General features: G+C 37.8%; 1 protein-coding gene across 1 annotated transcript; it reads right to left on the bottom strand.

The window, feature by feature from the left end:
- Positions 1–3,233: 3,233 nt before the first annotated feature.
- On the bottom strand, positions 3,234–11,781 carry LOC117294832 (eukaryotic initiation factor 4A-III). The gene is made up of 12 exons (XM_033777371.1): positions 11,611–11,781; positions 10,510–10,582; positions 9,951–10,017; positions 9,244–9,306; positions 8,630–8,762; positions 8,047–8,127; positions 7,162–7,303; positions 6,506–6,644; positions 5,943–6,058; positions 5,510–5,617; positions 5,211–5,338; positions 3,234–4,720 (listed from the first exon to the last, which is right to left on the bottom strand). The coding sequence occupies exons 1-12, from the start codon at positions 11,747–11,749 to the stop codon at positions 4,704–4,706; spliced, it is 1,206 nt and encodes a 401-aa protein (XP_033633262.1). The 5' UTR covers positions 11,750–11,781; the 3' UTR covers positions 3,234–4,703.
- Positions 11,782–15,106: the final 3,325 nt, after the last annotated feature.

Raw genomic sequence — 15,106 nt, forward strand, 5'->3', positions numbered from 1 at the left:
GAAAGCAATAATTTTCGTCTCAGTTTTAGCATGTAAAAACGTATTAACTAGTTATGCTATGGTTTTGGTATAATATCATAACTGGTTAAGGGGATTTTACATCCTAAAATAATTTAGGTCTTTTGAGACCAAAATGATTTTGTGACTTGTTTAACTCATTTCTCAAAAACTACACAACCTTAGTTAGCAATATTTGAAGGGAAGCTTTCCACTATCTTTAAACCCTGTAAGTTTAATGTAAATCTGTGAACATTTTGAAAAAGTACCCGAATCCTTTAAGCAGCTCTATAGAAATGGGTTCCGATAAGTCAACCAGAAAATGTAAATTTACTTATGTATTCCAGTGAATAAAGATAAAGCTTTAATAATAAAGTTTTAATGTCATATGCCATGCCTGCCAGGTCCGGGTTCCCTGTAAATATTTCAAATAAATGAATGGCAAGGTTGTTTATTTGTATCTGTTGTAGTTGCTGTATCTTAGGGTAGAATAGTCATATGCTGTACATGCTATTAATATGTTTAGCATAATGGATACTGCACATGAAGGGAAACCACAATGGATTCGGCTACATGTGTATTTGTTAACCCATGTGTACTTTTTTTCTTTTCTTTTTTTGAGATTATGTCAACTTATTATTCTCTTGAAGTATTGATCCAGGTGTTTTTTTCTGAATAGAAAAATCTCGGGAGATAAATACAAGGAGTTTAATGAAAATGGTTCTCGCTATTTTAAAAACCTTTTTCAGTAATCTCTATTTATTTCTGTATCATATATATACAAAACCTTTATTTAGTATTCAACGCTTAACCTATCCTCACCAATGTACAAAAGCCGTAAAACATTTTAACAGTTTGGACAAAATCGGTGTGCTATTAAAAAGTTATTGTCAAGTATTTATTTCTACTTAAAAAGCATGTTTATGTTATTTGTGTACAGCTAAAAATTACTTACTCTTATTTATTTTGCAAGCCAAGTTGTGACAGTACTTTTTAAAATTGTAGCTTATCAACAAGAATAAGAATTGTAGCTAATTTGTAGCTAATAAACAAAATGTAAAACAGATCTCCCAGAAATATATTGCTGGATCGTTCCAGAAAGATATTGCTGGATCGTTTAATTTACTTAACTGAGAAAGACCATTTTTATAAAATGACAGATCCCTCTGCTTAGTGAAAAATATACAGGGAACCAGTCACGAGTAGTGTATATTACATGACATTTTGATTGGTAACCTGTACTGTTTAACAAAACTTTTCTTAGTGCAATGAGCACATTTTGATGACGAAGAGCTAATAGATCCTCTTACACAACGCGCAGCGAACTTAACCTCCCCTATCTTGTCTGCCATTTTGGGAGTCAACATTTTTCACAAAGGAATTTTAAAACCAAATGATGAAAATGGTAGACGCGCATTCTTAAGATGTGTGTTCCGCATATTTTATAACTCTGTATAAAAAGTTTATTAGCATCAACCAAATATAGTGTGCATGCATCAACTCTTTGTACTCCTTCAAACAGCATTAGAACCGCCTGCCCGTGAGTGATAATTATGAAATGAAATCTGTTTTGTGCCAATTGATAAATTACATAATTAAAGTTTAATTGAGGTTGTCTTCCCAGATTGATGTTAATATCATTATGTAAGGGACTTTATATTTTGTAAGCGGTATCAATTATGCAATTTGTAAGAACGGGGGTTTTGATGTGTGAGGTAAGGCAGAGAGTTTTTATGATACCTTACTGATGAGAGTTCTTAAAATTGACATAACTTTCTAATTTCATGTGAGAAGTTCGACCTGTTTGGGGTCTGTTGTTTTCATTTTGTAATCACAAGAGCTCTGATGATTGGTCGGCCTCGTGGTGTTTTTCCACTTCGTAGTGAGTCAATAATAAGATTTTAGCATTGGGCTTTCATGCACCAAGTCTCAATCAATCTTTCCTAACTCTCAGCTCTTTAGACGATCGTGGGGGCAAAGTCACAGCATTTTTGCAAACTTCTTGTAAACTATGAAGAGCAGGGCCCAATTTCATAGGGTTGCTTAAGGAAATAAGTAGCTAAGCATAACACATTTACACTAACCAAAATAAGGTTACCAGCCAAACTACCATGCCACAAGTACAATTTATGACTGGTATCCTGCTCATTTTTGCTTATCAGAGAATTTTTAAGCTATGTTCTCTGCATAAGCAGCTCTATAAAATTAGGCCCAGTTGTTGGAATGCTTTTGTAGGGTAAAATGTTTTTTGCTTTCATTTTCTTATTTTTCATAATGAAAAAAGATTCAACATTGCAATATTTTGAGTAAGGATTGATTCATTTCTTTAGGTACTTCCTTGAGGTTAAATTCAGTTTTGGGACTTGCTTTACTGCATGTAAAATATATAACATAGTATTGACAATGATAGCTCATGTAATGTTGAAAATTATGTTTTCAAACAAGGTAAAAGTATTTGTTGTTTTATTTTTCAAGATGTCGGCAGTATTGTTATTTTTTAAATTGCACTGTACTATGTTTTAGTTGAACTATGTGATAAAGAAGGGAAAATGTATCAAATGCGAATCTATCATAGCAGTGTGTATTAAAACCCAAAAGGTAAACATGTGACAGCATTTTGATGTCTTATTGGTCATTATTTGCACTCAACTAGTGTGCTTTATGAAATGAGTTTTCTTTCATGATGTGATGAAATACTACTTTTAGGGCAATGTTTTTGGTGATTTTGTTACAAAACTGATTTCAGTATCCATGACTTTTTCTTCTTTTTTTTTCAAATGAGAGATCAACTAACATTACAAGCGCCTGGACGGCCATTTCAAGGTGAAGGCGTAATTTAACAAGGGGCACAGTGCCTACTTCCAGGGCTTTAATGGGTTTACCCGATTCACAGTCCCTAATGATCTAGGCATGGGTATCATCCACTAGGAGCCTGGTTTGTATAACAGAATGCACTACCTTCCCAACTTGCTATGAAACAATTAGTGCCTTGCTCAAGGGCACAAGTGTCATGTCTGGGATTTGAACCCACACTCTGCTGTCGACAACACCAGGGCTCGAGTTCTATGAACTTGATCACTCGCCCACGTCACACCACATGACTCACTGCAAATTAGTTTCTTTGGGATTATAATCACTAGTAATGAGAAATTCAAAACCTTTATCTGAACCATGCCCTTAATGCTATTACCAGACTTTCACTACACTACAACGAACAGACTGACAGTAGGCATATATATTATGTATCTCAGAACCTTATCATTTATTGTCATATAAAACATCCACTGAAGTACACTGAGAAATGGCCCAACCCCAGACTACCCTTACATCAAGTTTATCTGCCATCGGTGTCCAATTTCACAGCACTGCTTAGCGCAGAATTCTCAGCTTACAGTATGCTGTAAAGCACATGACTCTATGCTGTAAGCGCAGAAATCAGTGGTAAGCAGAGCCATGAAATTGAGCCCTGATAAAGGAATTGCTATCATGCCAATATTTAGGTCGTTGAACCTGAAAGTCATGCAACCTAAGTTAATGCAATGCAGGATCGTATGCCAGACTACACGTACATTGTACAAGTCCGCTTTAGAAGACCTACATTTGACCCCCCAAAAATGTGTTTAAAAGAAAATAAGAAATTCAATTTAGCTAAAGGCATTGTTGCTTTTTTATCCTACTGAAATATACTGACAGAGCAATAATTGTCTCGGCAAGTTTTACATGCAAATGATAAAATTTATAAATGCTCTGTGAACAAGTATTTTACCCAATAGTTTAAAGAAGTCCTGCACTGTCTACAAAAGTGAGTTAAAATTAGAAGAAAAAAACAAGTATTCAGGTACATTATAAATGCCAGTGTCATTGTTTAATGGCCAACACATTTCCTTGCACTTGGAGACCTTGTTATCAGCAATGAAATTGATTAAATAATTTCACACTGGACCCCCAGATCGACCAATTTTTACATGCTCCAAAAAATTTCAAATAGGTCTCAGGAAAATGCATCAACGAAATGTTAACCAATTGAAACAAAAACAGTATTTTTTGTACTCGAACCCTTACACATGATAGCCTAGAAAAAACACTCACTACAACCAGCTATGTACAGAACATGAATAAAAGGTCGTAATGCTAGAACTAATATTTACAGTATGATTTATAAACCGATCTGCATGAAATCTGATTTGTCATTGAAGATTTTGAAGAATGATTTAGACAATAAGAAACTTCTTTTGTACAAACAGGTGATTTACAGAACTCTTAAGGGATGTAAAAGAAGTTCAAATTTTTGGAGTCGTATCATGAAGTACAAGGAAACTGTGTAAATCATTAGTTTAAACTCGCAGACCTGTGCATTGAAATCTAAGCAAGCATTTTTACTCCCAACACAAACACAACAGTAAATGAAGGCGTTATTTGCGAGGGGTCAACCATGAATGTGAGACAACTGTACCCCAAAGAAACCCCCAGAGTTTTTACAAAATAAGTAAATTTACAGTTACTCAAATTAAACTCAACTGTATGTCTTTGATATACCAAGTTGGATGCCATTATGGCATAATAACTAATAACTGTGGCTGCAGTAGAGCTCGAATGTCCGGGGTCTTTGTGTAAGTACTTAGTATTGAGAAATATTGAGAACACTGGTTGAACAGTTGATTCCTGGCATTGGAAAAAAGAACCTGCCTGGTCCCATATCAGCCAGCTCAGATCAGATCAGCAACTAGAGAGAGAAGAGAAGGGATTCAATAAATAAGCAAACATTTCTAAACTGTGCTCAGCAGTAGTAGTAAATAATAATAAAAAATTATTCTTATAGCGCTTTATCACACCTGTGGGGGTCTATCAAAGGGCTCGTTTTTTCTTCTGCAAGATATGTGGAGCTACGTTTTTTAAATACGAGACCTATTCTCTTCTAGCACTATGTAACGGTTTACAAGGTTCTGTGGCACATTATGCTACCGATCAGACCAGGAACACCAGGGTGAACCCCTTCTCTTTACAATGAGTGCACTGGGTTCTTTTACGTGCATGACACACCACACAGGACCTACGGGTTTACTCCCAATCCAAAAAGACGCAGCAATAATGGTCAAGTGTCTTGCTTAAGGACACAAGTAGTGTCACAACTGGGACTCGAACCCACACTCTGCTGAAACAAACGTAATGGAATAATGTAGGTTTTGAAGTAATGGTTTGAGAATCTGACTTACCATTCATTGGCATTTCATCAATCTGTGTACTGTAGTACTGCTCAATATCTCTCAATATACGGATGTCATCGCTCTTGACAAAGTTGATAGCAACACCCTTGCGACCGTAACGACCCGAACGACCAATTCTAGAGAGAAAAAGACAACATTTACTATCATCTACGTGATACAATCTCTAAGTTGGTTGCGATGTTATTGTCCATGAAGTAATGAAGCAATGCTTGTAGGGGAGTACAACAATGCAGGATGCAAGAAGTGAACTGTCAACATTAATCCACATCACTGTGTATTACTCTTACCTGTGGATATACAATTCACGGTTGTTTGGCAGATCGTAGTTGATGACTAGAGACACTTGCTGTACGTCCAACCCACGTGCCCAAACATCTGTTGTGATCAGAACTCGCCTGTAAGATACAACAAGACAAAAAGAAATCATCTTTTGGGTTTCACTGCACAACTGACTTCCGGAAACAAAACGTTTAATAGACACTTCCAATAAAAAATGTAAATTGCACATTTTGGTTGACAAAATAAGGGAACATCGCGCTGTTTTATATGCGGCTAAAGGCTGCGTGACGAAGATGCAATTGTTGTCTGCTTAGTGCACATCTCTATGCATTTGCAAACCAATAGGGTATGTACCATACAAGAATGTAATTAGTATATTCCACTATTATGGGGCTACTGAGTTTGGCTTTTCTTCTTTCTATTATCCGAGAGATGACTTACGTAGCTCCAGCCCTGAATTCCTTCATGATTTCATCTCTTTCTTTCTGTGGCATATCACCGTGCATTGAAGAGACAGTAAAGTTTGCTTCTCTCATCTTCTCAGTCAGCCAGTCAACCTGTGTAAGACATAAGGTCAGATTATTATTATATATTTCTAGTCATGAAAGGATGCCTCACAAGTGAACTTAATTAATGTAGATTACAAACCTGAGCAAACCTGTGAGAAGGGTGCTTGGTATGTGAACCAGCACCACCGGGGTTAACCCCTACTCTTCCACAATAAGTGTTATTGACTCTTTTGGGTGCACTACCAACCCTAGTACAAAGTATCTACAGCTTAATGTCCCATCTGAAGGACAAAGGAATTATGGTAAAGTATCTTGCTCAAGGACACAAGTGCCACGACCGGGTCATACCCACACTCGGCTGATCAGAAAGAACACAGCTCGAGTCCAGTGCTCTTAACTGCTCGGCCAAGACACGCCAAGATACAACAGGGTCATAGAGTATACATCAAGTACCTAAGATTTGAGGTTGATTTTCTCAATGAGGCAGTGGCTTACCTTGCGTTTAGTATTGCAGAAGATGACAGCCTGCGTGATCGTCAACGTATCATAGAGATCACAGAGTGTGTCAAACTTCCATTCCTCTCGCTCTACCGCTACAAAGAACTGCTTGATGCCTTCTAATGTCAACTCATCACTACAGGAAGATAAAAAGGCAAGGAGGAAACAAAATAAACATATTTGGTTTATTTGGCGATTGTGTAAAAAAAGTGTTGGTGTTGAAGACCAACATTAACCCTCCTACTCCTTCTCTTAGTTAGCAAGTTTCCAGCAAGTTGTCTAATCGTTTGAAACCATTTAACTTCAAGAATTGTGTATGGTGGCACATATTTTATTCATGATTCAAAACCACAGTGGACACTATCAAATGGTCCAACAGGAGGGTCATAAAACTGTGTTTCTCATTTGAAATGCTCATCCCTGGTGCAGTTTTCTGATGATGTAAGCACATGGCAGAGCCAAAACTGTTAGAATGACTTCCATGAACTCACACTGCCTACTTTTCTCGAAAGAATCATCAACGGCAACGGAGACACTTGTCCATTTTTCTTCACTATTCTTTTCAAATATTCTGGGGTTTTCACTTGCAACACTCAATGTTATTGGGGCGACACATCGGATCAAGTATATGAATGAAACAGATGTATACTGACCGCTTGACCAGGATTCGGATTGGTTCCGTCATGAACTTTGTGGTCATCTCTAGGATCTCATGAGGCAGTGTGGCACTGAAGAGAAGGACTTGTGTAGCTGGAGGGAGGTACCGATAAACGTCATATATCTGCTCCTTGAAACCTGAATGCATTAGAGGATATTGAGTTCAATATAAAGGTTTCACCATTCAAAGTGAGCTATTCAAGTTGGTAGAGAGACGAGCAAAGTTTACTGTTTGAAACGTCAATACCAAACCGGCTCTTTTCAGAGCCAACTATCACTCATAAGAGATTTACACATGATTGTACCCACAAGTTTACTATTTATTTATAGTTCCTTCTTATTTCTCCACACCATGCAAAGCTTCAAACAATACTTAGGAAGTTGTTGGTTCAAATCCCGATCTAATTTGTCCTTGTTCAATCCTAAAATATTTCAATTTTACCATTTCAGTTTCCTGTATGGTTTACTTCTTTAATTATAATATATATATTTTGTTTTGTGCTCATCAGCCGCAATTGCACAAATCAGCTTACTTTTGCGGTATCGTTCCCCTCGATACACTTGATGTTAAAAAAGGCACTGTTTTAAAGAGGGCTGCTTATAAGGAATACATTCTGAAAAGTCACAAATCTCATTGCTGCTTTTGAGTTTCTGCATATTGCTGTCCTCTTACAAAAATGTTGGGTTTTTTTTAAAAAGAGGTAATTTTGCCAGTCCCAGCACCCTTGTTAAAATGAGAGTAGACTGTGATTCTAAAGACCAACCATTATTCTCTGAATTTCCTTGGCCGATGACCATTATGAAAAGTATGCCAAATGGAAGGAACAATTGAATGAATGACTGTTGACATCGGATGTCTCAAGCAACACCATATTCCTTACCTTTGTTCAGCATCTCATCCGCCTCGTCAAGGATCAGCATTTTGATTGAACGGGTCCTCAAGTTTCTTCTCTTGATCATGTCTAGTTAAACAACATCATTATTAAGGAAAAGGCACAAAAAAAGTGTATGCTTCCAGATTGGTTTCTCCTGTCTTTCTTTGCAAAATGTTCTAATTGTTTTAAGGACAACAGCTTTGGCAGTAAGGTTTATATCAAGTGATAATGTTAAATTCTGGCAAGCTCAAAGTGAAGAGCCTATAAGATGTTTATGGTTTACAGGATTGGTATTTTTGTCATGTTGGCACAGTGCTATCTTTCCTCCTCTTCCACCTCTGAGACCCCGGTTATATCCCCACTAGTATGGGGGGGGCACCATGTGGATTGGGTTTGCAGTCTCTACTTGAATGTGTGGGTTTCCCCTGGAATACGTCTCTTGTGTTTTCCTCCAACATCTAAAACTGAAACTTCCTTTTCTTCTCGCCATGGGGTTCTTGGCTAGTACATTGATTAAGTTCGCTTTTCCGAGAGTCCTTCACAACCCCAAATTAATAAAACAAAAATTGAAAATGAAATCCAAGGATACCAAAGACTCTTCCTGGGGTGCCGGAGATGACGTGTTGACCAAAGTCCAGCTTGCGGATATCTTCTCCGATGTTGGTACCTCCGATGCAGGAATGGCAGAGGACACTCATGTAGTCACCCAGGGCCAGAATCACCTGTGAATTATATTCACTTTAATTAAAAGCTGGCTATTGACATTTGCTTGGGATTTTGTTGTATCTGTAAAGTTATTCTAATCCAGGCATGCACTTTGGTCTTTGGGAAAAAAAACAGGGAAATTTGTACCTAGCTGACCTACATGTACACGTCTATTTAGAGTTAAATAGACTTGTCAGGCTATGTATATATATATATATATATAAATTTCCAGGCCTTGAACATGCTCTTAAAGAGGCATTTCTATGTAAATTTGTATTTAATCTTTGTAAAGGGCACCGCAGCAAAAGCACTGGGCATCGCGGCAATTGCTATGGGTGCTATTGGTTGTTTTGAGTCCCGATTTTTCAGGTTTTTCCAAGAACGAAACAAATCAGATATCACACTTTACTTAGAAGTAGTAATAATAGCACGCCTTGCCATGAATAAAAGAAATCAGTGAGATGGGTAGACTTCCTTAACTTATGGTGCACAACTTACCTTTTGAATTTGGGTTGCCAATTCACGAGTTGGAGACAGAATCAAAGCTTGTGTTTCACGAACCTGAGTGCATTCAAGACAAAGAGGTGAGACTAAATTGGGCGCAGGATAAAAAATAACAACACTGCAGTCATATCAATTACCAGTGTGTACAGTCACAATCATGGGTACACATTTATTAACCACTTGTTATGAACAACAGTTTGAAAACCACTTTTTTTATTTTTTATTTTTTATTTTTTTTTATTTTTTATGCAAGTCGCCAGACAGACAAGGCCTGAAGGCCACTTCAAGGTGTGGGCTACAATTCTTTTTTTCCAGAGGCTGTTGCCACCTACTCCTAGGGCTGAAACAGGGTTACCCCTTTCACAGTCCATACGAATGTAGGCTTGGGTATCTTCAATTCAAAGCCTAGCTAGTAGAGCAGAAAGCACTACCTCCCCAACTGATGTGACATTTATCTCCCATTGTTATTTATATATACAATTGCTGTGTCTTTGATAATCAACATGTCATTGACTTTGTCAAATACAAGTTCTGCAAAGAGTTACTCAATATTTATCTGCGGTTCATTTGTTGTTTTTGTTACAGAAATTGAAATCAATGATAGTGGCTGTGCAATAATACACTGAGCCAGATCAAATTCTGCAAAATGTTAGAATTCAATAACGGAATCAAAGAGAGGGAGATATGTCTGGTTTACAAACCTGCGTGTCTAAACACTGCAAAACTGAAATGGAGAATGTAGCTGTCTTTCCGGTACCAGACTGTGCCCTGAAAAATGATAACAAACGAGAACTAGTTTATTCTGTGAATACCAATTGCAATTTTGCAATTATTAAAAACAATATGAGGGATAGTAAGCTGTTTAAGGAGACCTTAAACCAGTCTATCGCATAAAACAGAAAAGCAATTTTAGTAGGGCTAAAATTTAAAAGAATTGTATGATAGAATATGTTGCGCTAAAAGGCAAAACCACTAGTTGACTACCAAAAATAAATACTACGCTTTTTTTTGCTCATCAAAAAGATAAGAAATATTTTCTTTTAACAACATTTTGTCAAAAAAGGAGGTATTGTAAAGGTTATATACTGCGTCAATCAATGAACCCCAGATTGAGCGACAAACTTCTAAATAATTTCATCTGTAGCCAGCTTCCTACACCAGTCACCTGAAACAATTAACGTTACTAATGTTGTTGTCATTTTCGATAGCCAGCTGACAGTCTATATATTTTGATAAAAATGTTACATTGTCCACACTTACTGTGCAATCACATCTCGTCCCGATACGACAGGTTTGATGGCTCGCTGTTGTATAGCTGAAGGTTTTTCAAATCCTTTAGGTAAAATGAGAGAGATCCAAAATTAGTTTTGTGAACAAACAAGACAAAATAATACAGCACATATGCATAAGTTAGGTCAAGTTTAACCCGGTAGTGATACACATGTGCACCCAGTCTGTGTGCACCCATAACTACCGGGTTAAACTTCCATAGTCATAGAATGAATTCTTTAACTCATTCTTGATTGAATGAATTTAAGATAATCAACAACCATGGTCGTAAAGCTCCGTTATCAATGTTTCAGGTTGTAAAGTTTCTGATACTACTTGTGTACATGTTTTCTTTGATGAGACTATAATAATTAAATAATAAAGCATATAAGTTCTGACAATTTTTGGCAACTGTGTTTTATAAAATTTCTCAATCTTACTAAGTGTTATTATAAATCCAATATGTCATCACTGATTTGGGCCACTTTAATGAAAAATTGAAGACTAAGCTTGTTTATTGAAATATAAAACAGTTAAATATGACACTGACCACAGACAGAACATAGATTGGGATGGTGAAAAATATATAAATTGAGACAAAGCTGCGAGTGTGTTACGCTATCCATAATCTACTTCTATTCTAAACTGGATACTCGGATAATCTACACTAACAATAACAATAACATTGTTGTTGGTCCCCAGCCAAATCTGTCAGCCATCCATCGTCAGATATTTCCATCCATCATTTCACTCAGCTCATCTCACTTGTTAACTCAGCTCAGGTGTCGATCACTAGCACTGCTCACCACCTCCACAGTCAGTTTACACTCAGTTACACAAGTTAAACTTTAAATCACACATTTTAAATGGAGCCCCCTCAAGCAAAAGAGATGTCCCTGTATTAAATACACCCGTATTGTTAATGACGGCATGACATGATGGTAATCGTTCGTGTAATATGTCTTGCATTGTATGGAATTTGAAATTATTGTTAATATGATCCGCTTTTTATCACGAAAAGGATGCAACACACTTCATATGAACAAGCCGAATTTGTCTACGTCGTTTTGAGTTTACATTTGAACTACCTACCGTAAGCGTAGATTCCCTTAATCAGATCTTCTCTTAGATTCATCGCATCAAATGTAGGAGTAACGTCGACACTTTCGCTTGTTTCAAAGCGAAGATTTGTGCCTTCTTGTGACAAAACTCTTCTCGTTGTGGCCGCCATGCTGAAGAATTAACGCGTTTTTGCATTGAGAAGCCCGCCCTCTGCCTAATAAAAGGTGTACTTGGACGCGTGAGGGCGCTGACAATTTTGTCTGCTAATAGCTCAGGCCGTGTCCGAAACGACGACTTCGGCTACAGCTACGTCTAGATCAGCGCGTCTACCAGTGTTGAAGAATAGGCAGACGCGCGCGATCTAGCCGTAGCTGTAGCCGAAGTCGCCGTTTCGGACACGGCCTTACTATGGCCGTGTCCGAATAGGAGACTTTCCAACGCTAGGCGGCAGCAGACATACCGGGTAAATTTCCATTGTTTACGTAGTTCTGAACATGCGCATAATTCTGAGAACAATGGATTTACCCGGTAAGTCTGCTGCCCTCTATCGTCCCAGAAAGTCTCCCATTGGCGACTTCGGCTACAGCTACGGCTAGGGCGCGCGCGTCTGCTATTATTCAACACTGGCAGACGCGCTGATCTAGACGTAGCTGTAGCCGAAGTCGCCAATTCGGACACGGCCTATTACTCGTTATCAACAATCACAACTCAACGGGCCTTGGTTGATCTCTGTCCACGCTTACTCTATGCTCATACCAGTAACTGGGCCCAACAGAAAATACTGCTCGGCAAAGTGTTTGCTATGCAAAAATTGAGTCGGGCACCAGCCACAACATTGCAAACTTAAAGACCTGCTTGAACGAAAATGTCAAGTCGTGGACTTTGCTGAATTCCGATGAATGTTTTCGATGAATAAGGAAATCGAGTCATATGATTATAAATAGGCCTAGGTTTCAATTGTGTAAAAAAAAACAATCATTTTGTATGCCCTTGTCCAGAGCTTTTCTGCGAGATTTGCGAAAAGCCCCGTCACGTAATCACTCTCAAGACGTCATAAGTAGATAAAGCCGCTTTGTTGCAGCGTGGATGTATAACAAAGCAAACTCCCACAAATGACGTCAGCGGCATTGTCCTTTGACGCCCGCTCTCAACGGCAGAAGTGTTTTTAGTTTTTCAAAAAACCTTTAGGTAGGGGCCTGATTTTTTACTCGATAAAAAATTACGAAAAGTTCAGAAGTGTACACATATCAAAATTACATTAAAATGGTGAACAAGTGCATTATAAACAAGTAAAATCACCATTTCTGTTGAAAACATTCCGCTCAGGTAGCTGTTTAATGTAATTTTTAGGCTTGCAACATGTTTTTTTTAAATACTATTCTGTGCTTAGCAAGTTAGTGCTCAGGCCTAGTACAGGCTTTATGAAAATCGAGCCCTGCTTGTGATAGACCAATCATGGACGCACTCAGTTTTTGATCAAGACACACTACTTTTAACGAATGGTTCCGTCGATGCCATTTCAACGCAAAAGCACAAGAGAACTTATAAATAAACCGATAGAGCAAGGTCATGCGGAAAACTGAGCAGTTCTATCTAAGCAGAAAGATATTGCTCTATTGGATTCATCGATATTAAAGTCCTTCAATAGGCCAAGGTGTTTGCTGTATAATGTTCGCCCCTCACATTGACCATGATAATTGCTGTTGCTGATACATATTTTAGTAGAATTCAGATTTTGCAAAGTTGGGCAGATTGAGGTTGCGAGGCTAGAGGCTTATTATTATAATGAATGGTTTGTATACTAAGCTAACTTGCATGCACGTTCATATGGGCCTATGCGGGCTGTCTGAATGTTATGTTTTCTCATTATTTTTGTCCGCTAAAGTGCGCACCTGCGCGCGATGTACAACTTACATGGGAGTGCGGAGTCTGTACCCAAAGCCAAGTTGTGCCGTAAATCCGTTGTGCCAAAGTGCGAAAGTCTTTGTTTTTACAATAATTTTAAATGACTGACAACAAACGACAATAATTATTGCCTACCACAGGGGCTGACTAATTGGTGGTTGGTGCACATCTTGAGGGTGTTGTCTGCACCAGTCGTTGATTTTCACTGATATTGTACAGGGACTGGAATTTCATCTTTGAAAGGGCAAGGCCATTTTCATTTTGCAAAGGGCTTCTCCATTGGAAATCCTATAGAGTATGGGAAACTTTTGGAGGGGCACCAAGGCCAAGACAAGGAGCAACGGGGGGCAATGTCCTCCGTGGCCTGCGTGTAATTCCAGGCCTGGTGTGGGCTATTGATGTTTCACTTTGATGTCGGTTTCTGCTGTATATGTCTCAAGGTTAACTATTTAAATTTAGATAGTGTCTGCATTTTGTTATAGAATAATGAATTTCCAACTACGTCGAGAAGGTTTTCTGATATATGGGAAAGTCAATTTGGTAAACATAGGCCGATGTACCGTATTTATCTTAGCAGGAACGTTCTTGATTAAAGCAGCCCAAAGTTATAATCTTTGTACTGTATTCAACAACTTAAATGCAAGCTGTGTTATCGTTCACTATGTGTCATTTCCAGTAGGTAAAAAATAATGAGCTTTATCTTTCTCTTCTCCCCCCCCCCCCCTTAAAATTGTTGATGTATGTTCTCAAAATTTGTTATGATTGTTTCCTTTTGCTGGGTTCCGGCTGTATCATTGTAAGTTATGCAAATTTAATAAGTGGCTGCCCTTTGTGAGAATAATGAATTCCCAACTGCGTCAAGGAAATGTACGACGAGAGATGGACAGTCATTAGATAAACATTCTGTGTGTCGGATTCATCTAAAGTAAAGACAAACTCCCTTGATAGTCAAATAAATCAATCAAAGAGCACGATGGTATAATGTTCGTATTATGTTCAACAACAAAAAAGAAACCTGTTTTTTGAAAATGATTAATATCCCGACTGAGCCGAGACAAGGTGAGTCCTAGAGATTAAATTAGGTTGATATAAGGCCTACCGGTGTATAATTATTATAAAGCACAATGTATGTCTGTATTGTATTCAACAACCCTTAATGCAACATGTATGCAGATTATAACATTCCCATTGTGTCATTGCCCCATAGGTAGGCCTAATGAGATTTTTGAAATATTTGTATTGTTCTCTTCTTTTTTGTGCGTAAGTTTATGTATTGAATTTATTTTTCGCTCGGTTTCTGTCGTATATTTCTTAATATAATGAGTAGGAACTGTACCGAGAAAAGGTTGCCGAGGGATGTAAAATTGCTTTTAAATTTCAAGCAATTAATGATTTAACGTAAGCCTGCTCGTGTATAAAATAATTATATTTACCGTATTCATCGAAAGCAGTGGCCCGCTCCCTTGACAAGTATCGAATCATAATGTTATATGTAGGCATATTCATTAAAGACGGTGGACACTATTGGTAATTGTCAAAGACCAGTCTTCTCACTTGGTGTATCTCAACATATACATAAAATAACCAACCTGTGACAATTTGAGCTCAATCGGTCGTCGAA

This window comes from Asterias rubens, chromosome 1 (genome assembly GCF_902459465.1).
Source record: "Asterias rubens chromosome 1, eAstRub1.3, whole genome shotgun sequence".
Taxonomy (NCBI): Eukaryota; Metazoa; Echinodermata; class Asteroidea; order Forcipulatida; family Asteriidae; genus Asterias; species Asterias rubens.